The sequence below is a fragment of the Oncorhynchus kisutch genome, unplaced genomic scaffold (genome assembly GCF_002021735.2).
Source record: "Oncorhynchus kisutch isolate 150728-3 unplaced genomic scaffold, Okis_V2 scaffold748, whole genome shotgun sequence".
Classification (NCBI taxonomy): Eukaryota; Metazoa; Chordata; class Actinopteri; order Salmoniformes; family Salmonidae; genus Oncorhynchus; species Oncorhynchus kisutch.
Genome location: NW_022262693.1, coordinates 102,593 through 129,017, shown reverse-complemented (window position 1 = coordinate 129,017; position 26,425 = coordinate 102,593). Strand labels below are relative to the sequence as shown.

The 26,425-nt window shown below is 40.7% G+C and overlaps 3 protein-coding genes across 3 annotated transcripts; all 3 read left to right on the top strand.

The window, feature by feature from the left end:
* Positions 1-9,929: 9,929 nt before the first annotated feature.
* LOC116361838 (uncharacterized) lies at positions 9,930-13,931 on the top strand. The gene is made up of 6 exons (XM_031816132.1): positions 9,930-10,092; positions 12,248-12,350; positions 12,620-12,695; positions 12,925-13,043; positions 13,272-13,308; positions 13,440-13,931. Exons 2-6 carry the CDS (start codon positions 12,292-12,294, stop codon positions 13,929-13,931), a joined length of 783 nt encoding a protein of 260 aa, XP_031671992.1. The 5' UTR covers positions 9,930-10,092; positions 12,248-12,291.
* Positions 13,932-15,954: 2,023 nt separating this feature from the next.
* Positions 15,955-20,066, top strand: LOC116361839 (uncharacterized). Its single transcript, XM_031816133.1, has 6 exons — positions 15,955-16,215; positions 18,383-18,485; positions 18,755-18,830; positions 19,060-19,178; positions 19,407-19,443; positions 19,575-20,066. The coding sequence occupies exons 2-6, from the start codon at positions 18,427-18,429 to the stop codon at positions 20,064-20,066; spliced, it is 783 nt and encodes a 260-aa protein (XP_031671993.1). The 5' UTR covers positions 15,955-16,215; positions 18,383-18,426.
* Positions 20,067-21,903: 1,837 nt separating this feature from the next.
* Positions 21,904-25,557, top strand: LOC116361841 (uncharacterized). Its single transcript, XM_031816135.1, has 3 exons — positions 21,904-25,007; positions 25,175-25,262; positions 25,544-25,557. Exons 1-3 carry the CDS (start codon positions 22,176-22,178, stop codon positions 25,555-25,557), a joined length of 2,934 nt encoding a protein of 977 aa, XP_031671995.1. The 5' UTR covers positions 21,904-22,175.
* Positions 25,558-26,425: the final 868 nt, after the last annotated feature.

Below are 26,425 nucleotides of genomic sequence, written 5' to 3'. Positions count from 1 at the left end.
TCATACCTTTATGGTAGAGTGGCCAGACGGAAGCCACTCCTCAGTAAAAGGCACCTAAAGGACTCAGACATGAGAAACAAGATTCTCTGGTCTGATGAAACCAAAATGTAACTCTTTGGCCTGAATGCCAAGCGTCACGTCTAGAGGAAACCTGGCACCATCCCTACGGTGAAGCCTGGTGATGGTGCATCATGCTGTGGGGATGTTTTTCAGCAGCAGGGACTGGGAGACTTGAGAATCTGGGGTATGACTTAAAGATTGTTGTACACCAGCGGAACCCATCCAACTTGAAGGAGCTGGAGCAGTTTTGCCTTGAAGAATGGACAAGTCCCAGTGTCTAGATGTGCCAAGCTTATAGAGACGTACCCCAAGAGACTTGCAGCTGTAATTGCTGCAAAATGTGGCTCTACAAAGTATTGACTTTGGGAGGTGAATAGTTATTCACGCTCAAATGTTCTGTTTTTTTGTGTGTCTTATTTCATGTTTGTTTCACAATAAAAAATATTTTGCATCTTCAAAGTGGTGTTGTGTAAATCAAATTATACAAACCGCCCAAAAATCTATTTTAATTCCAGGTTATAAGGCAACAAAATAGGAAAAATGCCAAAGGGGGTGAATACTTTCGCAAGCCACTGTAAATGGTTCAGTTCACATAAACAGTCATTATTTTCAGTTTGAGAGATCATCCCGGGGATGAGATTAAGAGAGATGGAAATTGAGATTAAGAGAGAGAGACTAATAAGAGAGAACTTGTTATGGGGCAGGTCAGGCGTCATTCATGGAGTCATTTGTAGGGTCAAGTCCCCAGCCGATCTATTTGAACCCATCATTATTTGTGGCCATGTATTAACTACTAAGTGAGTCTTTGACATGAAGACAGTGGTTAGATTCTGCCATGGGGACCTGCTCTGATGTTGTTTCCATTCTCTCCTGGTTATGACCATAGAGCCTTGTCCCAGTCTCTAGACCTGCCTGTCTGTTTGGTGGATGACCACCTGACCTCTGAAGCTGTCAATGAGATGGTAAGTTGACCTTGTCATTTCATATTACAACATAAATCCAATAAAATGTTATAGTGATGCTATCATTGGCAATGTTGACGTACCACAACCATCTCTGTTGTGTTTCAGTTGTTTAAATTTGTCCAACGTTGCCAATGCTCCTCCACTCTCTAACGGTTCATAAGTTCTTTCAGTATGATATTTGTTGTATATGTTAAGTTTGACTCTGTTGGTGCCATTATTTGAGAATCATAATGTTTATTTCTACCAGAAGCAAAGCAGCACTGTGGAAACCACAGAAGAAGAGAGCCTCAACAGTGCAAAAAATCTTGAGTCTTTTTCACTGATTATCAAGGATGAACCAATTTTTTTTCTGAGGTCTTGGCTGATTTCTTTTGATTTTCTCATGATGTCAAGCGAAGAGGCACTGAGTTTGAAGGTTGGCCTTGAAATACATCCACAGACTCAGATGATGTCAATTAGCCTAACATAAGCTTCTAAAGCCATGACATCCTTTTCTGGAATGTTCCAAGCTGTTTAACGGCACAGTCAACTTAATGCATGTAAACTTCTGACCCACTGGAATTAAGATACAGTGAATTATAAGTTAACTAATCTGTCTGTAAACAATTGTTGGAAAAATGACTTGTGTCATGCACAAAGTAGATGTCCTAACCGACTTGCCAAAACTAGAGTTTGTTAACAAGGAATTTGTGGAGTGGTTGAAAAACGACTTTTAATGACTCCAACCTAAGTGTATGTAAACTTCCGACTTCAACTGTACAAGCCAGTTTCAATACAAATTACTTCTACAAAAAAGTACTCTAATTTATCATATTATTTGACTTTAAAACAGAATAATAGTAATAGTAATAGTCTTTTTTCTTCTCCAAATCGAAGCTTTTCTCTTTTCTCTTTCTGTAATGAAAAGAACTATAGAAGTTGAATAAATTATTATTTTTTATTATTAGATGTGGTTGACACACCTCCACCACACTAAGGTGTTTTCCCAGAGCAAAAGCAACGAGTCCCTCACTATTTTCAACGGTGCAGATGTGTTTGACACACCTCCACCAGAGCGACGTTCCTCACAGCCTTACATATTATTTGTTTGACTGTGATGATTTCTGTTTTTTTTTCAAGAACCTCTCTGTCTGATGTGCAGAAGAAGACAACCAACTCTGACTCGCTACAAGTCCTCTTAGGTGTCTCAGAGGACACCCTCGTCACCTGTGTGCAGGACAGCCTGCAAGGTTCTCTCTCCAAACTTGCATGCAAGTCCAATTCTCCATCTGGAAGTGCAGGCTCCCCGAAGATGACCCCTGCTGTAATGGCAGAAGTGATTAAAGATGTCAAGTCGGCCGTATCAGTGGTCGTTAAGAGTGCCTCCGCTAGCCAAACCTCTCAAGTGACACCGGTAAGGGGAGACTCGCAGACCAAGGTGACTGAGAGCATGGTGAGAGTGCTGGCTGCTAAACTTGAAAAAGTTGACCAAGAGAGCAAGAGTCTAACAGGGCAAGTCATGACCATGATCTCTGACACAATGATGGCTTTTGTTGACGAGAACGAACAGAATTTGCTGAAAGATCTGAAGGACAAGATCACGTTTTTGGCATCGCATGTTGGCTTCATTGATGATCTTAATGCCCTGATAAGGAAATACGAGAGCAGCTACAATATTGGTGAATCTGGTTCCTCCTGCACGCTTACATCTAAGAGCATCCAAAAACTCTCCAGCCGGGAATTTCAAACATCAGCAATACAAACAGTGAGTGGAGTTCTTGCCAAAAAAGTCAGTAGTTTGAGCTTTCCTAGTTCAGTCGTTCAGTCTGAGTTAACAGGTGCTGTATCAGGTCAAACATTGTCTGGAATTGTAAAGACAGAGTCAATTCACCCAGTGGGCTCAGCAGCGTCAGTAGTTGTTAAGACTTTCGTATCAGATATAAAGTCCTTGGCTGAATCTGAAGAGAGTCCCCAACAGAAGAGTGCCTGGTCTGCTGCTGTTCACATTTACCACAGCATCCAAAACAACTTGAAAGATTATTTCGGCAAGCTTCAGAGATTTGCCCTAAAGAGCATTTCCACATCTGATGACAACATCACAAATGCTGAGTTTAAGGAGACAGTTCCACTTCCTTGCTTAGACATGAAATATAGGCCCAGTAAGAGTGAGCCTCAGTTGCCAGAGTCCACTGGTGAAGTTACTTTACAAAGAGGCCTAAGTGAGTGCTCAAAACTTCTTTGGGCACAAACTGAGTCAGAAGAAAGCAAGCTCCTTCTGACAACTTGCACCAAAGAAGTCATCTCAGAGCTTCTGGTCTTGTACAACACTGAGATGTCAAAGGAGGACCCCCTGTACACTGTTGGAGAAAAAGGATCAGACTTCTCTATTGAGAGACAACAATTTGTAGAGGGCGTTCTGGCTCAGCTTGGGGATATCTCCCATTCCAGGGCCTCATCACCAATAGTATATGAGTTCCCCTGTCAAATTGAGGACAGCAGAAGTAAGGCCACAGCTTCTTTGACCAGTCTGTTAGATTGCATGAAAAAACTCTCAAGTGAGGAATTCAAGACAGACACCACTCAAGCAGTGAGGGAGTTCCTAGTTAAAAAGTCCACCAGTAGCTTAACTAGTGCACAGCCTGCTTATTCTGTAGCATCCAGGTCTTGTTCCGTTCAAAACCAGAGAACCTTGTCAAAGGATATTTGTGCGGATTCTGCTGCCTTTGGCATCATTGACACATTTGTGGAAGACCTGCAGAGCTCAGCGCAACCTGCAGAAGTAGAGGAGAGAGAACCTGACCTCCAGGAAAATGCACAAAAGCTACAGAGCAGGATCTGGTCTGCTACCACTAGTTTATATAAAAATATTAAGAAGACATTAAAGGGCTTCACCATTCACCGGCGGAGGTCAGACGTGCAGAGAAGAATGTCTAGCCATACACCCACAGAGGACTCTGGACATCTTGTGACTAAGGAGTACCTTGGTTTGGCAAGCCAGAACTTGACGCAAGCTAGTAAGAGTGTGCCTCACTTGCCCAGTTTGAACCAGGAAGTGACTCTACACATGGGTGTCAGCGAGAGTTCAAAACTTCTCTGGATTGAAACAGACGAGGGTCTAATGAACAATAGTACCAAACAGGTCATTTCAACAATCTTGACCTCATGCGAGGATCAGACATCAAATGCACCTTGCTTCTCCACAGTAGGAAAGAAAATATCTGATATGTCCCTTGAGGTCAACATATTGGTAGGTGGTGTTCTGTCTCAGCTGAAGGACATCTCCTTGTCAAGGTCCCCAACACCATGTGAAGACATGTTTGAACGTCTCCAAGGTTCTACTGAGCGAACCTCTCCAGCAAGTCTAGATTGCAGCACGGCTGCCTCCAAAGGCATTGCATCTTCCCACAGTCTTTCAACAAAGAGCCTCCAAAAACTTTCTAGTCATGAGTTCCAAACCAAAGCTGAGAAAGGAGTGAGTGAGGTCCTCTCTAGATCATTTAACATTGTGGAGGAAGGTACAACAGATAAGTACCTCCAGTCTGTATCTACATCCACCACATCTACTGATATTATACAAACCATAGTGAAAGATCTGCAGGAGATCACCCAGACCACCCAATCATCTGACATGGTATCTGGAACCTCCCTGCTCACCACTGGACAGGTTTCTGAGAAAAGAATCTGGTCTGTTGCTCGTAACATCTACTATAGTCTGCAAAGTAAGATTACAGAGTTTCTCAGAAAAGATCTTCAAATGTCAGACACAACACTTGGTTCAATCCAAATATTTACATATCAAAGTAGTCCTGCTTCACAAAGAGCAAGTCTCTGCCATCTTGAGGTCAACCAGAGCAGTTTTACACCTGGTGGAAACGATGCCTGTGTGCACATTCCGCACAAATTACTACCTAAAACCACTAAGCTTTCAGGATCCATGCTGGAGGATATTGGCACGATCCGTTGTAGGAGTGCTGCCAGCCAAAATACAAGAAATACCTCTTCTTCACGCTCCTCCATCTCTCTAACACCTACTTCAAAATCAAAGCAGTCAGAATGGGACATCACCTTGCCCGGTACTCCCATCCCCACTGAATTATCTGCTCAGAGTGACTTTCCCATTGTAAGAAACATAATCATTCAGGACTTGTTTCACACAGAGAACTTATTTCCCCCATCCTTTGTGGACAAAGTCAGGCAAGCTGCTGGGGTGGTAGTGGACGAAATGGTGGAAAGTGTTGAGAACACACAGGAAGATGGACAGGGTGCTTCTCATCCTGACGACCTCCGATCTGCTATTAGGAAATTGAGAAAAATAATTTCCACTGGGACCATCCACATTTTCAGTCATGAATTTGTGGATAAAGTGATAGCCCTTCAGGACAGCCACAGCACTCCACAGGTCTTAACATTGGCAGCAGTCAGAAGTGCTTCAGACTCCATTCTGTCAAGGATGAAATGGGGAACGGAACAATGTGCCATATCCAGGAAGCTCTCCTCCCAGCTTCTCCAGATATTTGCTGAAGAGACAGTGAAGGGCTTCCTAAAACAGTGGTTAGATGAGAATGAAAATATAAACATTGATGTTTCAGTCCAGAATGAACCAAGCACCTCTACTTGCATGGTATTTCCTATCCAGCTCAATCAGAGCAAGCCAGAGGATAGTGACACAATGAATCAGCTCACGAAGGTCATGGTCAACAAAATGATGGATGCCTTATCAGTTGGCTCAAGTCATCAAATGATCACCAAAGCCAATGCCAAATGTTCTTTTGAGTCCGGTACCAGCATGGCCACCAGTGACATTGTAGGGATGTTGGATTTGGTAAGGGATAGCACCAGCAGTACTGGAGAGCAGATCCCCATCTTCGAGTCCAAGAAAAGCAAGAAAACCATGTTCAGCAAGATATGCTTTAACATAAAGGTATAGTACAAGTACAGATTTTTCATGAATAACACTGCTTTTGAATGTATGAGATATTATTTGTTTATATAATTCAGTATTTTAGCATTGTGTTGCCTTTTTCCAGTTGATATACTGTACTTTAAGATATATAACAGTTTGTTTTAATGTGCATTTTCCCACCAAATAGGGTTCCAAGAAAGTTAGAAAGGACCACTGTCCTCAAAAGTCTATGGAGTACCAGCCTCAGAACACTTCCCCTACTGTGTACTTTACAGGTAAGCCCTGCTGCTGCTCATTCAAGACTAAGATATTATTACTTTAGCGTTCAACTAATTCATTTGGAAAGACATTGCACTCTGCTCTGAATTGTTACCCATGACATACTGGATGGTCTTTCTTTGCAGAGTCGAGGACACATTCGCATGGCTCCTTTGCTCCAGAGGGAAATGACATCGCATATTCCTTCCCACCTGAAGAGAAAAGTCGCAAACCCTCCCTTTTCACCAGAATGTATAGAGCCATCACTAGAAGCTTCTCCAACCCAAGATAATTTTCCTCATTAAATGAGATTGCAGTCATTTGTTGTCATATGTTGACTGTTTTGCTAGCACAGACTGTAATATGTTCTGCGATTCATCCACATGCATTGAGGAGTATACCACCTCAGTCACAGGCTACATCAATAAGTGGATTGACAACGTCGTGCCCACAGTGACCGTATGTACATATCCCCGACAGAAGCCATGGATTACAGGCAACATCCACACCGCGCTAAAGGCTAGAGCTGCTTCTTTCAATGAGCGGGACACTAATCCAGACACTTATATGAAATCCTGCTATGCCCTCAGACTAACCATCAAATAGGCAAAGTGGTTGGTTAGGTCAGGGTGTGACTAGGGTGGGCAATCTAGGTGATCTATTTCTTTGTTTGGACTGGTATGGTTCCCAATCAGAGACAGCTATCTATCGTTGTCTCTGATTGGGGATACCTGGGCATACTTATGAACATTATGTTTGTTTATATTTTGTTGTTTTTTTGGTGTTCATCTAATAAAGTAAGATGTACACTTAACACGCTGCACCTTGGCCTCCTCATTCCGACGACGAGCGTAACACAAAGCGTAAATACAGGACTAAGATTGAATCCTACTACACCGGTTCTGATGCTCGTTGGATGTGGCAAGGCTTGCAAACTATTACGGACAACAAAGGGAAACCCAGCCGCAAGCTGCCCAGTGACACAAGTCTGCCAGACGGGCTAGGTGCCTTTTATGCTCGCTTCAAGGCAAGCAACACTGAGGCATGCATGAGAGCATCAGCTGTTCGGTACAACTGTGATAACACTCTCCGTAGCCAATGAGAGCAAAACCTTTAAAAAGGTCAACATTCACAAGGGGTCAGATGGATTACCAGGACGTGTGCTCCGAGCATGCGCGGACCAACTGGCAAGTGTCTTCACTGACATTTTCAACCTCTGTAATACCTACATGTTTCAAACAGACCACCATAGTCCCTGTGCCCAAGAAAGTGAAGGTAACCTGCCTAAATTACTATTACCCCATAGCCTTTGAAAGGCTGGTCAAGGCTCACATCAACACCATCATCCCAGAAACCCTATATATCCACTTCAATTTGCATACCGCCCCAACAGCTTCACAGATGATGCAATATCAATCGTGATCTATACTGCCCTTTTCCACCTGGTCAAAAGGAACACCTATGTGAGAATGCTGTATATTGACTACAGCTCAGCATTCAACACCACAGTGCCCACAAAGCTCATCACTAAGCTAAGGACCCTGGAACTGAACACCTCCCTCTGCAACTGGATCCTGGACTTCCTGAACGGCCTCCCCCAGGTGGTAAAGGTAGGCAACACCACATCTGCCACACTGATCCTCAACATGGGGGCCCCTCAGGGGTGTGTGCATAGTACCCTCCTGCATGGCCAGCATGACTCCAACACCATCATTCAGTTTGCTGACGACACAACAGGGGTGGGCCTGATCACCGACAATGATGAGACAGCCTATAGGGAGGAGGTCAGAGACCTGGCAGTGTGGTGCCAGAACAACATCCTCTCCCTCAACATGAGCAAAACAAAGGAGATGATCGTGGACTACAGGAAAAGGAGGGCAGAACACTCCCCCATTCACATCAACAGGGCTGTATTGGAGCGGATTGAGAATTAAGTTCCTTGGTGTCCACATCATATTCTCCCTGCTGCCATTCAGATTGGAGCTTGTGACTGTATCTAAATTAATTTACCCCCTGTTTTTTTGCATAAATATGTCTGTAATCAGCATTTATTTGATGTTGGTAGACTAGCATTAGTCTTCACTGACATTTTCAACCTCTGTAATACCTACATGTTTCAAACAGACCACCATAGTCCCTGTGCCCAAGAAAGTGAAGGTAACCTGCCTAAATTACTATTACCCCATAGCCTTTGAAAGGCTGGTCAAGGCTCACATCAACACCATCATCCCAGAAACCCTATATATCCACTTCAATTTGCATACCGCCCCAACAGCTTCACAGATGATGCAATATCTGAGTTTGTACTCTTATTTTTAAGCCACACAAATCTAAATATCCTTGAACATAACTTAATTTTCAAGTTGAAAGAGTGCGCCAAGAATAAATTGTGGGTGAATAAATATTCCGTTTTTAATCAAACTTTTGTAATGCTTTAAACCCTTTCCATCAATTGTCACTCCAGGTATTCTGAACATTGTCTTTTCTATTATGAATGGGATATTTTTCATACCAGTTTGACTGCTCAGACAAGTGTAATAAACTATCATTACGAACGTGAACGTTGACTAACAAAAGTTGAAGTTATACACCTTCAATACTTGTTACCTACATTAAGCCAAGATGGATCTTGAACTTCGATACCATTACATGAAGGGTCAATGGTGAAAACCCTGCAAGCCAGTGATATAGAGACATTAGAAAAGGTTTGTTTTCAGTGGTGCAAAGTACTGAAGTAAAAATGATTTAAATCGTTTTGGGGGTATCTGTACTTTAAGTATTTATATTTTTGACAACTTCAGTACATTCATAAAGGACAAAAATGTACTTTTGACTCCATCCACTTTCCCTGATACACAAAAGTACATTTTGAATGCTTTGTATGACAGGAAATTGGTCCAATTCACACACTTATCAAGAGAACCTCTGATCTGGCAGACTCAATAAACACAAATGCTTAGTTTATAAATTATGTCTAAGTGTTGGAGTGTGCCCCTGGCTATTCTTACATTCAAAAAAAGCAATACAATAGTGTTGTCTGCTTTGCTTAATTTGTAAAATTATTTTTACTTTTGATACTTGAGAATATTTCAAACCAAATACTTCCCAATTAGTATTTTACTGGGCAACTTTCACATTTACTTGAGTCATACTGTTTGTAACTGACTGATTGAGGACTTTTTCCACCACTGTTTGATTTGGACATTTATTTTTTATCAAATGTATTTGACAGGGACAATCTACTGTATTTCTGTAAATGTGCCAGATTTAGCCAGCTGGCTTTGTGATGTAACAAAGGTAGCTGATGATGTAATGAAAACAGACAGTTAAATATGTGTGTGTAGAACTGTTGCACATTTGCTCTGGAAATGAGGACCAAACCTACTCGTCAAAAGGAGTGAATTGCACCTCCAATTGAAGTCAATAATAAGGTATGGAATCATGCCAATACAGTCATTATTTATATAGCTCTGTAGCTTGCAGTATTTTGAAGGAGATAAGCAAGGGAAAATCTGGTTAATATTTCTCACGTGAAAGGAAACATGACCATGCTAACTGAAAAATGCATACATGAATATTGGTCAAATGTACCTACATCTTCCGAAGCGGTGTTGGGCCTACTTGATAATTAAAAAAAAAAAAGTCACAGACGATGTCCATACATTTGACAACAATACTGAACAGTTGGTGCCCGTTGGTAGTGGTAGGCTTCTGGCTGTGATCTCTGACCACTGTAACAGTGAATAGTGGCAATTTACCCGCGGTGTATAGGCTTGTTTACTAGGCTAACTAGTGCATTGGGGTGGGCTATGTGCAGCATGGGCATACAGGAAACCACTCTAGCCGCTTAACTCACCTTGGCCACGAGCTCTATAGTTTACAGCTATTGCATCACCTACAAAGCATCAACTGAATGTTGAATGTCAGGTATTTTAATTGTCTGTATTGTCTACTTGTTAAATGTTTGTAAAGTCTTCATTTGTAATTGTTTGTAATGTCTTATCAATTGGTGTTGGACCACAGGAAGATTAGCTAACGTTATAGCGTTAGCTAATGGGGACTCTAGTAAAGATTCACAAGACTGTTCACAGATTCACATTGATCACAGAATCTGATTGATAATCTTAATTCAAAGTTTGAGTTTTTTACTGGACAACCAACACTTGACAGATGGGCTAATCCATAGAAAGAAAATGTGATCTTGGATCTTGAACTCCCCTAGCTACATTTCGACTTAATGTTCAATATTACTAGTGGCACTCTGTCCTTACGAACAGTAAATCAATGGGTCTGACTCTTTTGATTTAATGCAATTTCATCATCGATAGTGAAACAACCACCACATAATCGTCAACTCCCCCCTACAAAACATGAATTTATTTGTGGTTTATCCTCTAGCTATTTGGTAATAGGTGTGATCCTGACTTGGAATGGCCACGAAGTTACACATTGTTTTAGGAAACATGAATTTATTTGTGGTTTATCCTCTTTAGCTATTTGTTATTAGGTGTGATCCTGACTTGGAATGGCCACGAAGTTACACATTGTTTATGGTCCAGTTAGTTTGGAAGTTGTGGTAAATGGGGGAGTGTGAGCGCGTGTCATGAGATGCTGCAGGTGTTGATATGGGGATGGATAGGCTACCACTGCCTTTAATTACTACGCTCTGCCTGCACCTACCTCAACTGGTACTCTGCTGCCTCGCTGTGGTGAGAGCACTAACACACTGAACATGATGGACAAGGATGCTCCATATAGCCATCCATCACTGTCCAGGCTGATGGATGTAATACAGAATGACAAGATATGGTTTGATATCTCTTCTGAAACTGGGGTGAGGTTATTGAGTTCAGGGTTGTGTAATGGTTGCTTCCATGTCAGTCCTCAAAGATGAAATTGCATGGAATCGAATGAATCACATCCAATGATTTCCCGTTTTGGACATTGTTTTGAAAATGATTCTCCATAGCTGCCATACCTTTGATGTCATAAACTGTTACAGAATTCCCCTTCCTTATTATAAACTCTGATTAAAACTATGGAGTTCATTGGCCTACAACATATGTGTGTGTATTTGCCCTTAAAATGATATTGCTAGATGGAAGAAAATAATAAGATAGGCCTAAACTGTAATAAGATGTACTTGAAAGATACTATAAATAGCAGGAGACATACCTGGGTTCTAGACTGGTATTTAGGGCAAGCATTTTAGGATTATACATATGGTTAGTGTCAACTTCTACTTAATGTTAAAGCTCAGCCATGTTGCTACATGTTTACTCATTGACTTCAAGTAGAGCATTGTTTGTGAATCTGAATAAAAGCCTAATAAAAGTGTATCGCCCCCAGCTTGGGCAGCACTGCTACACTGCTTTTTTGGGCTAAAGGTGTTTGTGACACGTGCATGTGTTCCAATGATGTCATAATTGTCTGTAGGTTCTATGTTGCCTATCAACTTGGCTGTCCTTCAGAAAGTAGATAATACTTGTATTTTCAAACGATTAATAAAAATACTAGCAACAAAACAAACTAAATAGATTTAATCAATTAATATGATATTGCCAGATGGAAGAAAATAACAAGGTAGGCCTAAACTGTAATAAGATATATCTTATAGACTGCTTCAGTGCATTTGGAAAGTATTCAGACCCCTTGACTTTTTACACATTTCATTTTTTACATTACAGCCTTATTCTAAAATGGATTAACATACAACATTTTCCTCATCAATCTACACACAATATCCTATAATGACAAAGCAAAAACAGTTTAGACATTTTTGCAATTTAAAAACAGAAATACCTTATTTACATAAGTATTCAAACCCTTTGCTATGAGACTCGAAATTGAGCACCGGTGCATCCTGTTTCCCTTGATCATCCTTGAGGTATTTCTACAACATGATTGGAGTCCACCTGTGGTAAATTCAATTGATTGGACATCTATTGGAAAGGCACATACCTACGGTCCCACAGTTGACAGTGCAAAAATCTATTTTAATTCCAGGTTATAAGGCAACAAAATAGGGAAAACGCAAGCCACTGTAAATGGTTCAGTTCACATAAACAGTCATTATTTTCAGTTTGAGAGATCATCCCGGGCTTTGCCCCGTCTGCTGTAGCTGAGATGTCCCTGGAGGACATAGAACAACAAGACTATGATGTTTCTGACACTGAGAGAGTCAGGTAAGGCCACTTACACTCTGTCCAGTTAAATATTTGTGTGGAGATTAAGAGAGAGAGACTAATAAGAGAGAACTTGTTATGGGGCAGGTCAGGCGTCATTCATGGAGTCATTTGTAGGGTCAAGTCCCCAGCCAATCTATTTGAACCGCTCATTATTTGTGGCCATGTATTAACTACTAAGTGAGTCTTTGACATGAAGACAGTGGTTAGATTCTGCCATGGGGACCTGCTCTGATGTTGTTTCCATTCTCTCCTGGTTATGACCATAGAGCCTTGTCCCAGTCTCTAGACCTGCCTGTCTATGTGATGGATGACCACCTGACCTCTGAAGCTGTCAATGAGATGGTAAGTTGACCTTGTCATTTCATATTACAACATTAATCCAATAAAATGTTATAGTGATGCTATCATTGGCAATGTTGACGTACCACAACCATCTCTGTTGTGTTGCAGTTGTTTAATTGGCCCAACGTTGCCAATGCTCCTCCACTCTTTAACAGTTAATAATAATTTCAGTATGATAATTGTTGTATATTAAGTTTGATTATTTGCAATATAATTACATTTCTACCAGGAGCAGAGCAATTCTACCAGGAGCAGAGCAACCTCAGTGATGGAAACCACAGAAGAGGGGAAGCTCAACAATGTGGAACATCTGACACTTATGGACTTCCTTCAAAACCTAACTGAGAAGTATGTTCTGTTTTCTTTGGTACTATCACACCTTCAAGGAAATAAGATCAAATTAGAAACTGATCAAACGGGAAAAAAAATTCATTGCTAGAAAAGTTGTCACATTGCAATTTTGCCAAAACAACTGACACAAAGCAAGTATAACTTCACGATCAGGCAAATAATTAAATAAAAACAATTCTGCCACGCATCCTGATATGACAACATTTATAACAATATTGTTTTCAGGCAATGGAGGGGGATTCGTGAGGGCATGTTTGACCCGGTAAGATCATGTTACTGACAATTTAATCAGATTACCATGAAAACTCTGCCTAATGTTTAACCTTGTTCATAAGCTTTTGAAAGATGCACTATGCAACATTTTAAAACACTTCTTCTGTTTCTGGAATACAGCTGACAAAACAACAGCTTGCCGGCTTGTGTCTGAGGATTGTCCAGTTTTTATCGGACAAGCTGATGCAGATCATCATCCCAGGTCTTTACGAACTACTGGGCATCCAAGATGCTGCCTCCTCTCCATTGTCACAGAGATCTCTCACAGCGTCACTCACCAGTCTGTTAGACGATAAGACTAACACCAAGTCCCGCGTGAGATTTACTGAGGCTGGTGTACCTAAGAGGCCAGGCAGTCGAAAGCTTTACAATAGCTTTCGCATCCCGACTCCCTACCCTTCCTCCAACTGTATGGAGCAGGAAGAGGAAGAAGAGCAGGAATCACAACTTAAGTTCAAGGAGATTTACCTGACTAAGGGCAGTGGAAGCTACCTGCCCAAGGGGGCCATGAGGTATGTTCTTAAAGGGAAATTTAACAACTTCATATTCATCTCCAGCATCACCATATGTGAAAATTACACATTTCCGTGCTTTGTAGTAAAAAAAATATAGAGGGATGTAACTGTTTCCAATAGTGCTGAGAAATTAGTGCTTTTTGAGGTTGGTTTTTTAGACATTGAATGCACTATGGATTATGTGTGTTGAATGCTGTAACAACACATAATAAAACAATGAATAAAAGTCCCATGATGGTAGTGACTGTCCATTACTGTTTATGACTTATCAACCATCATTTACTTTCTCATATAAAATATTTATTTGATGACTTTATTATTTCATTCCAAGTCATCAACTCATCTCTATAGAGCTGCTGCTTATCCTGTCTGACAAAATCACTATTTTAGTAGTTCTTCAAATTAAATAAGACCTACTTTTATGACCGCTGAACACCAACTGTCAATCACTTAGATCATGTATTTCCAGGTAGAGAATCCTCGCAACGCAACTGCTTTTTATCTCTCTCATGCATTCTCTCGTCTCTCCGTCTCAGTCAATGAGGTTTCCGTATCTGCTCCACACAGAGTGGACAAGCAAGTGGGTGTGCAATGGATTATGGGAATTAATTGCCATATTTTCTGTGCTAAACTATGTAGAATATTGGCCTGTTGGAACTACAACTCCCTACTACATAGCATAGTTTGTGCTTGATCTGATTTATCTCTACAGAAACTGAGCATCGAGCTCACAGAATAAGAAAAAAATTAACTATATGGAATTCAAGTAATTGAGCCGACGTCAGTCAATTAGTTGTGTAAAAACCGAAAAATAACAAAAATGTTGGTTAAATGCTCAGCTCTAGATTCTAATGACATCATCAGTGTGCATCGTGTGATTTTTAACCAATTATGAGTAGGCATTGCCTACTAATTGGTTGATGATGTCATAGAAAACACTTATCTTCCTCTTTCTTTTTTACTACAAAACATAGAAATGCCCGTTTTTCACATATGCTGATGTTGGGGTGGTGCTGGAGATGATGAATATGAAGTTGAAACATTTAGAAATTTCCCTTTAACATTTCTTCAAACTGCCTTGTATTTATGATTGTCCTTGAAGTTATTAGAAGTTACAGTATTTGAAGTTTATAGCAATTTTGATTTTTGTAGAGGATAGATATTGCCAGGATAGATAGATATCTACAGTTTCAATAAAAATGACTTATACAAAATACATTTTATTGGGCTTTAGAAATTAAGCACTTCAGTACATTCATAAAGGACAAAAATGTACTTTTGACTCCATCCACTTTCCCTGATACACAAAAGTACATTTTGAATGCTTTGTATGACAGGAAAATGGTCCAATTTACACACTTATCAAGAGAACCTCTGATCTGGCAGACTCAATAAACACATATGCTTAGTTTATCAATTATGTCTAAGTGTTGGAGTGTGCCCCTGGCTATTCTTACATTCAAAAAAAGCAATACAATGGTGATGTCTGCTTTGCTTAATTTTTTAAATTATTTTTACTTTTGATACTTGAGAATATTTCAAACCAAATACTTCCCAAGTAGTATTTTACTGGGCAACTTTCACATTTACTTGAGTCATACTGTTTGTAACTGATTGATTGAGGACTTTTTAAACCACTGTTTGATTTGGACATTTATTTTTTATCAAATGTATTTGACAGGGACAATCTACTGTATTTCTGTAAATGTGCCAGATTTAGCCAGCTGGCTTTGTGATGTAACAAAGGTAGCTGATGATGTAATGAAAACAGACAGTTAAATATGTTTGTGTAGAACTGTTGCACATTTGCTCTGGAAATGAGGACCAAACCTACTCGTCAAAAGGAGTGAATTGCACCTCCAATTGAAGTCAATAATAAGGTATGGATTCATGCCAATACAGTCATTATTTATATAGCTCTGTAGCTTGCAGTATTTTGAAGGAGATAAGCAAGGGAAAATTATGCTTTGGTTAATATTTCTCACGTGAAAGGAAACATGACCATGCTAACTGAAAAATGGATACATGAATATTGGTCAAATGTACCTACATCTTCTGAAGCTGTGTTGGGGCTACTTGATCATTTAAAAAAAAGTCACATAGACGATGTCCATAAATTAGACAACAATACTGAACAGTTGTAGACCGTTGGTAGTGGTAGGCTTCTGGCTGTGATCTCTGACCACTGTAACAGTGAATAGTGGCAATTTACCCGCGGTGTATAGGCTTGTTTACTAGGCTAACTAGTGCATTGGGGTGGGCTATGTGCAGCATGGGCATACAGGAAACCACTCTAGCCGCTTAACTCACCTTGGCCACGAGCTCTATAGTTTACAGCTATTGCATCACCTACAAAGCATCAACTGAATGTTGAATGTCAGGTATTTTAATTGTCTGTATTGTCTACTTGTTAAATGTTTGTAAAGTCTTCATTTGTAATTGTTTGTAATGTCTTATCAATTGGTGTTGGACCACAGGAAGATTAGCTAACGTTATAGCGTTAGCTAATGGGGACTCTAGTAAAGATTCACAAGACTGTTCACAGATTCACATTGATCACAGAATCTGATTGATAATCTTAATTCGAAGTTTGAGTTTTCTACTGGACAACCAACACTTGACAGATGGGCTAATCCATAGAAAGAAAATGTGATCTTGGATCTTGAACTCCCCTAGCTACATTTCGACTTAATGTTCAATATTACTAGTGGCACTCTGTCCTTACGAACAGTAAATCATTGGGTCTGACTCTTTTGATTTAATGCAATTTCATCATCGATAGTGAAACAACCACCACATAATCGTCAACTCCCCCCTACAAAACATGAATTTATTTGTGGTTTATCCTCTAGCTATTTGGTAATAGGTGTGATCCTGACTTGGAATGGCCACGAAGTTACACATTGTTTTAGGAAACATGAATTTATTTGTGGTTTATCCTCTTTAGCTATTTGGTATTAGGTGTGATCCTGACTTGGAATGGCCACGAAGTTACACGTTGTTTTAGGTCCAGTTAGTTTGGAAGTTGTGGTAAATGGGGGAGTGTGAGCGCGTGTCATGAGATGCTGCAGGTGTTGATATGGGGATGGATAGGCTACCACTGCCTTTAATTACTACGCTCTGCCTGCACCTACCTCAACTGGTACTCTGCTGCCTCGCTGTGGTGAGAGCACTAACACACTGAACATGATGGACAAGGATGCTCCATATAGCCATCCATCACTGTCCAGGCTGATGGATGTAATACAGGATGTAATACAGAATGACAAGATATGGTTTGATATCTCTTCTGAAACTGGGGTGAGGTTATTGAGTTCAGGGTTGTGTAATGGTTGCTTCCATGTCAGTCCGCAAAGATGAAATTGCATAGAATCGAATGAATCACATCCAATGATTTCCCGCTTTGGACATTGTTTTGAAAATGATTCTCCATAGCTGCCATACCTTTGATGTCATAAACTGTTACAGAATTCCCCTTCCTTATTATAAACTCTGATTAAAACTATGGAGTTCATTGGCCTACAACACATGTGTGTGTATTTGCCCTTAAAATGATATTGCTAGATGGAAGAAAATAATAAGATAGGCCTAAACTGTAATAAGATGTACTTGAAAGATACTATAAATAGCAGGAGACATACCTGGGTTCTAGACTGGTATTTAGGGCAAGCATTTTAGGATTATACATATGGTTAGTGTCAACTTCTACTTAATGTTAAAGCTCAGCCATGTTGCTACATGTTTACTCATTGACTTCAAGTAGAGCATTGTTTGTGAATCTGAATAAAAGCCTAATAAAAGTGTATCGCCCCCAGCTTGGGCAGCACTGCTACACTGCTTTTTTGGGCTAAAGGTGTTTGTGACACGTGCATGTGTTCCAATGATGTCATAATTGTCTGTAGGTTCTATGTTGCCTATCAACTTGGCTGTCCTTCAGAAAGTAGATAATACTTGTATTTTCAAACGATTAATAAAAATACTAGCAACAAAACAAACTAAATAGATTTAATCAATTAATATGATATTGCCAGATGGAAGAAAATAACAAGGTAGGCCTAAACTGTAATAAGATATATCTTATAGACTGCTTCAGTGCATTTGGAAAGTATTCAGACCCCTTGACTTTTTACACATTTCATTTTTTACATTACAGCCTTATTCTAAAATGGATTAACATACAACATTTTCCTCATCAATCTACACACAATATCCTATAATGACAAAGCAAAAACAGTTTAGACATTTTTGCAATTTAAAAACAGAAATACCTTATTTACATAAGTATTCAAACCCTTTGCTATGAGACTCGAAATTGAGCACCGGTGCATCCTGTTTCCCTTGATCATCCTTGAGGTATTTCTACAACATGATTGGAGTCCACCTGTGGTAAATTCAATTGATTGGACATCTATTGGAAAGGCACATACCTACGGTCCCACAGTTGACAGTGCAAAAATCTATTTTAATTCCAGGTTATAAGGCAACAAAATAGGGAATACGCAAGCCACTGTAAATGGTTCAGTTCACATAAACAGTCATTATTTTCAGTTTGAGAGATCATCCCGGGCTTTGCCCCGTCTGCTGTAGCTGAGATGTCCCTGGAGGACATAGAACAACAAGACTATGATGTTTCTGACACTGAGAGAGTCAGGTAAGGCCACTTACACTCTGTCCAGTTAAATATTTGTGTGGAGATTAAGAGAGAGAGACTAATAAGAGAGAACTTGTTATGGGGCAGGTCAGGCGTCATTCATGGAGTCATTTGTAGGGTCAAGTCCCCAGCCAATCTATTTGAACCGCTCATTATTTGTGGCCATGTATTAACTACTAAGTGAGTCTTTGACATGAAGACAGTGGTTAGATTCTGCCATGGGGACCTGCTCTGATGTTGTTTCCATTCTCTCCTGGTTATGACCATAGAGCCTTGTCCCAGTCTCTAGACCTGCCTGTCTATGTGATGGATGACCACCTGACCTCTGAAGCTGTCAATGAGATGGTAAGTTGACCTTGTCATTTCATATTACAACATTAATCCAATAAAATGTTATAGTGATGCTATCATTGGCAATGTTGACGTACCACAACCATCTCTGTTGTGTTGCAGTTGTTTAATTGGCCCAACGTTGCCAATGCTCCTCCACTCTTTAACAGTTAATAATAATTTCAGTATGATAATTGTTGTATATTAAGTTTGATTATTTGCAATATAATTACATTTCTACCAGGAGCAGAGCAATTCTACCAGGAGCAGAGCAACCTCAGTGATGGAAACCACAGAAGAGGGGAAGCTCAACAATGTGGAACATCTGACACTTATGGACTTCCTTCAAAACCTAACTGAGAAGTATGTTCTGTTTTCTTTGGTACTATCACACCTTCAAGGAAATAAGATCAAATTAGAAACTGATCAAACGGGAAAAAAAATTCATTGCTAGAAAAGTTGTCACATTGCAATTTTGCCAAAACAACTGACACAAAGCAAGTATAACTTCACGATCAGGCAAATAATTAAATAAAAACAATTCTGCCACGCATCCTGATATGACAACATTTATAACAATATTGTTTTCAGGCAATGGAGGGGGATTCGTGAGGGCATGTTTGACCCGGTAAGATCATGTTACTGACAATTTAATCAGATTACCATGAAAACTCTGCCTAATGTTTAACCTTGTTCATAAGCTTTTGAAAGATGCACTATGCAACATTTTAAAACACTTCTTCTGTTTCTGGAATACAGCTGACAAAACAACAGCTTGCCGGCTTGTGTCTGAGGATTGTCCAGTTTTTATCGGACAAGCTGATGCAGATCATCATCCCAGGTCTTTACGAACTACTGGGCATCCAAGATGCTGCCTCCTCTCCATTGTCACAGAGATCTCTCACAGCGTCACTCACCAGTCTGTTAGACGATAAGACTAACACCAAGTCCCGCGTGAGATTTACTGAGGCTGGTGTACCTAAGAGGCCAGGCAGTCGAAAGCTTTACAATAGCTTTCGCATCCCGACTCCCTACCCTTCCTCCAACTGTATGGAGCAGGAAGAGGAAGAAGAGCAGGAATCACAACTTAAGTTCAAGGAGATTTACCTGACTAAGGGCAGTGGAAGCTACCTGCCCAAGGGGGCCATGAGGTATGTTCTTAAAGGGAAATTTAACAACTTCATATTCATCTCCAGCATCACCATATGTGAAAATTACACATTTCCGTGCTTTGTAGTAAAAAAAATATAGAGGGATGTAACTGTTTCCAATAGTGCTGAGAAATTAGTGCTTTTTGAGGTTGGTTTTTTAGACATTGAATGCACTATGGATTATGTGTGTTGAATGCTGTAACAACACATAATAAAACAATGAATAAAAGTCCCATGATGGTAGTGACTGTCCATTACTGTTTATGACTTATCAACCATCATTTACTTTCTCATATAAAATATTTATTTGATGACTTTATTATTTCATTCCAAGTCATCAACTCATCTCTATAGAGCTGCTGCTTATCCTGTCTGACAAAATCACTATTTTAGTAGTTCTTCAAATTAAATAAGACCTACTTTTATGACCGCTGAACACCAACTGTCAATCACTTAGATCATGTATTTCCAGGTAGAGAATCCTCGCAACGCAACTGCTTTTTATCTCTCTCATGCATTCTCTCGTCTCTCCGTCTCAGTCAATGAGGTTTCCGTATCTGCTCCACACAGAGTGGACAAGCAAGTGGGTGTGCAATGGATTATGGGAATTAATTGCCATATTTTCTGTGCTAAACTATGTAGAATATTGGCCTGTTGGAACTACAACTCCCTACTACATAGCATAGTTTGTGCTTGATCTGATTTATCTCTACAGAAACTGAGCATCGAGCTCACAGAATAAGAAAAAAATTAACTATATGGAATTCAAGTAATTGAGCCGACGTCAGTCAATTAGTTGTGTAAAAACCGAAAAATAACAAAAATGTTGGTTAAATGCTCAGCTCTAGATTCTAATGACATCATCAGTGTGCATCGTTTGATTTTTAACCAATTATGAGTAGGCATTGCCTACTAATTGGTTGATGATGTCATAGAAAACACTTATCTTCCTCTTTCTTTTTTACTACAAAACATAGAAATGCCCGTTTTTCACATATGCTGATGTTGGGGTGGTGCTGGAGATGATGAATATGAAGTTGAAACATTTAGAAATTTCCCTTTAACATTTCTTCAAACTGCCTTGTATTTATGATTGTCCTTGAAGTTATTAGAAGTTACAGTATTTGAAGTTTATAGCAATTTTGATTTTTGTAGAGGATAGATATTGCCAGGATAGATAGATATCTACAGTTTCAATAAAAATGACTTATACAAAATACATTTTATTGGGCTTTAGAAATTAAGCAGTTAGGCTGACATCACACTAAGGTTTTTTCTCAGAGAAACAGCAGCGTTTTCCTCATTGTTTTCAATGGTGCAGATGTATTTGACACACTGAATGTGCATCACAGCCTTACATATTATTTGTTTGACTTTGATGATTTCTGTTGTTTTTTTCCCAAGGACTCTAACCTTTCTGTCTGATGTGCAAAAGAAAACAACCAAATCTGAGACGCTACAAGTCCTCTTAGGTGTCTCAGAGGACACCCTCGTCACCTGTGTGCAGGACAGCCTGCAAGGTTCTCTCTCCAAACTTGCATGCATGTCCAATTCTCCATCTGGAAGTGCAGGCTCTATGATGCTAACCCCTGCTGTAATGGCAGAGTTGGCTAAAGATGTCAAGTCGGCCTTATCAGTGGTCGTTAAGAGTGCCTCCGCTAGCCAAACCTCTCTAGTGACACCGGTAAGGGGAGACTCACAGACCAAGGTGACTGAGAGCATGGTGAGAGAGCTGGCTGCTAAACTTGAAAAAGTTGACCAAGAGAGCAAGAGTCTAACAGGGCAAGTCATGACCACGATCTCTGACACAATGGTGGCTTTTGTTGACGAGAACGAACAGAATTTGCTGGAAGATCTGAAGGACAAGATCACGTTTTTGGCATCGCATGTTGGCTTCATTGAGGATCTTGATGCCCTGATAAGGTAATACGAGAGCAGCTACAATATTGGTGAATCTGGTTCCTCCTGCACGCTCACATCTAAGAGCATCCAAAAACTCTCCAGCCGGGAGTTTCAAACATCAGCAATACAAGCAGTGAGTGGAGTTCTTGCCAAAAAAGTCAGTAGTTTGAGCTTTCCTAGTTCAGTCATTCAGTCTGAGTTAACAGGTGCTGTATCAGGTCAAACATTCTCTGGCATTGTAAAGACAGAGTCAATTCAACCAGTGGGCTCAGCAGCGTCAGTAGTTGTTAAGACTTTTGTGTCAGATATGAAGTCCTTGGCTGAATCTGAAGAGAGTCCTCAACAGAAGAGTGCCTGGTCTGCTGCTGTTCACATTTACCACAGCATCCAAAACAACTTGAAAGATTATTTCGGCAAGCTTCAGCGATGTGCCTTAAAGAGCATTGTCACATCTGATGATAACATCACAAATGCTGAGTTTAAGGAGACAGTTCCACTTCCTTGCTTAAACATGAAATATAGGCCCAGTAAGAGTGAGCCTCAGTTGCCAGAGTCCACTGGTGCAGTTACTTTACAAAGAGGCCTAAGTGAGAGCTCAAAACTTCTTTGGGCAAAAACAGAGTCAGAAGAAAGCAAGCTCCTTCTGACAACTTGCACCAAAGAAGTCATCTCAGCGCTTCTGGTCTTGTACAACACTGAGATGTCAAAGGAGGACCCCCTGTACACTGTTGGAGAAAAAGGATCAGGCTTCTCTATTGAGAGAGAGAAATTTGTAGAGGGTGTTCTGGCTCAGCTTGGGGATATCTCCCATTCCAGGGCCTCATCACCAATAGTATATGAGTTCTCCTGTCAAAATGAGGACAGCAGAAGTAAGGCCACAGCTTCTTTGACCAGTCTGTTCAATTGTATTAGAAAACTCTCAAGTGAGGAATTTAAGAGAAATGCCACTCAAGCAGTGAGTGAGTTCCTAGTTAAAAAGTCCACCAGTAGCTTAACTAGTGCACAGCCTGCTTATTCTGTAGCATCCAGGTCTTGTTCCATTCAAAACCAGTACACATGGTCAAAGGATATTTGTGCGGATTCTGCTGCCTTTGGCATCATTGAAACATTTGTGGAAGACCTGCAGAGCTCGGCGCAACCTGCAGAAGTAGAGGAGAGAGAACCTGACCTCCAGGAAAATGCACAAAAGCTACAGAGCAGGATCTGGTCTGCTACCACTAGTTTATATAACAATATTCAGAAGACCTTAAAGGACTTCATCATTCATCAGCGGAGGTCAGACATGCTGAGCAGAATGTCTAGTCATATACCCACAGAGGACTCTGGACATCTTGGGACTAAGGAGCACATTTGTTTGGCAAGCCAGGACTTGAGGCAAGCTAGTAAGAGTGTGCCTCACTTGCACAGTTTGAACCTTGAAGTGGCTCTACACATGGGTGTCAGCGAGAGTTCAAAACTTCTCTGGACTGAAACAGACGAGGCTCTACTGACCAATAGTACCAAAGAGGTCATTTCAACAATCTTGACCTCATGCGAGGATCAGGCATCAAATGCACCTTGCTTCTCCACAGTAGGAAAGAAAATATCTGATATGTCCCTTGAGGTCAACATGTTGGTAGGTGGTGTTCTGTCTCAGCTGAAGGACATCTCCTTGTCAAGGTCCCCAACACCATGTGAAGACATGTTTGAACGTCTCCAAGGTTCTCCTGAGCGAACCTCTCCAGTAAGTCTAGATTGCAGCACGGCTGCCTCCAAAGGCACTGCATCTTCCCACAGTCTTTCAACAAAGATCCTTCAAAAACTCTCTAGTCATGAGTTCCAAACCAAAGCTGAGAAAGGAGTGAGTGAGGTCCTCTCTAGATCATTTAACATTGTGGAGGAAGGCACAACAGATAAGTACCTCCAGCCTGTATCTACATCCACCACATCTACTGATATTATACAAACCATGGTGAAAGACCAGCAGGAGCTCACCCAGACCACCCAATCATCGGACATGGTATCTGGAACCTCCCTGCTCACCACTGGACAGGTTTCTGAGAAAAGGATCTGGTCTGTTGCTCGTAACATCTACTACAGTCTGCAAAGTAAGATTACGGAGTTTCTCAGAAAAGATCTTCAAAGATCAGACACAACACTTGGTTCAATCCAAATCTTTACATATCAAAGCAGTCCTGCATCACAAAGAGCAAGTCTCGGCCATCTTGAGATCAACCAGAGCAGTGTTACACCTGGAGGAAACGTTGCCTGTGTGGACATTCCGCACAAATTACTACCTAAAACCTCTGAGCTCTCAGGATCCATGCTGGAGGATATTGACACGATCCGTTGTAGGAGTGCTGACAGCCAAAATACAAGAAATACCTCTTCACGCTCCTCCATCTCTCTAACATCTACTTCAAAATTAAGGCAGTCGAAATGGCACTTTGCCTTACCCGGGACTCCCATCCCCACTGAGTTTCCTGCTCAGATTGACTTTCCCATTGTTAGAAACACAATCATTGAGGACTTCTTTCACACAGAGGACTTACTTCCTGTAACCTTTGTGGACAAAGTCAGGCAAGCTGCTGGGGTGGTAGTGGACATTATGGTGGAAAGTGTTGAGAACACACAGGAAGATGGACAGGGTGCTTCTCATCTTGACGACCTCCGATCTGCTGTTAGGAAATTGAGAAAAATAATTTCCACTTGGACCATCCACATTTTCAGTCATGAATTGGTGGATAAAGTGATAGCCCTTCAGGACAGCCACAGCACTCCACAGGTCTTAACATTGGAAGCAGCCAAAAGTGCTTCAGACTCCATTCTTTCAAGGCTGAAATGGAGAAAGGAACAATGTGCCATATCCAAGGAGCTCTCCTCTCAGCTTCTCCAGATATTTGCTGAAGAGACAGTGAAGGGCTTCCTGAGACAGTGGTCAGATGAGTATGAAAACATAAACTTTGATGTTTCAGTCCAGAACGATCCAAAGACTTCTACTTGCATGGTCATTCTTCAAATGATCACCAAAGCCACTGCTAAATGTTATTTTGAGTCCACTACCAGCGTGGCCACCAGTGACATTGTAGAAGGCGTGTTTGATTTGGAAAGGGATACCATCAGCAGTACTGGAGAGCAGGTCCTCACCTTTAACACAAAGGTATAGTACACATACATCTTTCATGAATAACACTGCTGTTGACCTTTTGTGAGATATATGATTATTTGTGTCATGGCATTGCACTGCTTCTTTGCAATTGATATGCTGTACTTTAAGATATCGAAAAAAATTCAGTTTGTTTTAATGTGCCTTTTCCCACAAACCAGGGTTCCAAGAAAGTTAGTAAGAACCTCTGTCCTCAAGAGTCTCTGGAGTACCAGCCTCAGAACATTTCCCCTACGGTGTACTTTACAGGTAAGCCCTGCTGCTGTTTAGGCTGCTGCTCAGTCAAGACGGAGACATTATCCCTTTACCATTCCATTAATTCATTTGGAAAGACATTGTACTCCTCTCAGTTGTTACATATGACATACTGTACTGTGGGCTGGGTGGTAGCCTAGTGGGTTAAGAGGTTGGGCCAGTAACCAATAGGTTGCTGGTTCAGAATCCCTGAGTTCACGAGGCAAAATCTGTCAATGTGCTCTTGAGCAAGGCACTTCATCCTAATTGCTCCTGTAAGTCTCTCTGGATAACAGTGTCTGATAAATGAGTTAAAATGTAAATTGATGGCATGCTGGATGGTCTTTCGTTGCAGAGACGATGACAACATCTCATGGCTCCTTTTCTCCAGAGGGAATTTATGATATCGCATCGTCCTTCCCACTTGAAGAGAAGAGTCGCAGACCCTCCCTTTTCACCAGATTGTCTACATCCATCACGAAAGGCTTTCTCAGCCCATTCAAATCTTCAAGGAAAACCAAATTATTTAATTAAATTCCTCATTATAACAACGAGAGCATTCATTTGTTCAGATGAGAATCTAATCGTATTGGTCACATACGCAGAAAACAACTGTGAGATGCTTTATTACGAGCACATTCCCAACAATGCAGAGTTAAAAAAGTAAAAATATTTTCTAAATAGTAACACAATAACAATAACAAGGCTATATACAAGGAGTACCAGTACCGAGTCGATGTGCATGGGTGCGAGGTAGTTGAGGTAATACAGTATGTCCATGTAGGTAAGGGTAAAAGTGACTAGGCAATCAGGATAGATAATAAACACAGTAGCAGCAGCTAATGTGAAAGTCGGTCAGTGTCACAGTGAATGTGTGGGTAGAGTGTAGTGAGTGTGCATCGAGCCAATTCAAGAGAGTCAGTGGAAAACAATTAGAAAAATACATCAATAACAAAGGGGGTCAATGCAAATAGTGCAGGTGGCCATTTAATTAACATTCAGCAGTCTAATGACTTGGGGGTAGAAGCTGTTCAGCAGTCTAATGACTTGGGGGTAGAAGCTGTTAAGGAGCCTTTTGTCCCAGACTTGGTGCTCTCGTATCGCTTGCCGTGTGGTAGCAGAGTGAACAGTCTATGACTTGGATGGTTGGAGCCTTTTGCCAATCATTTACATATCAC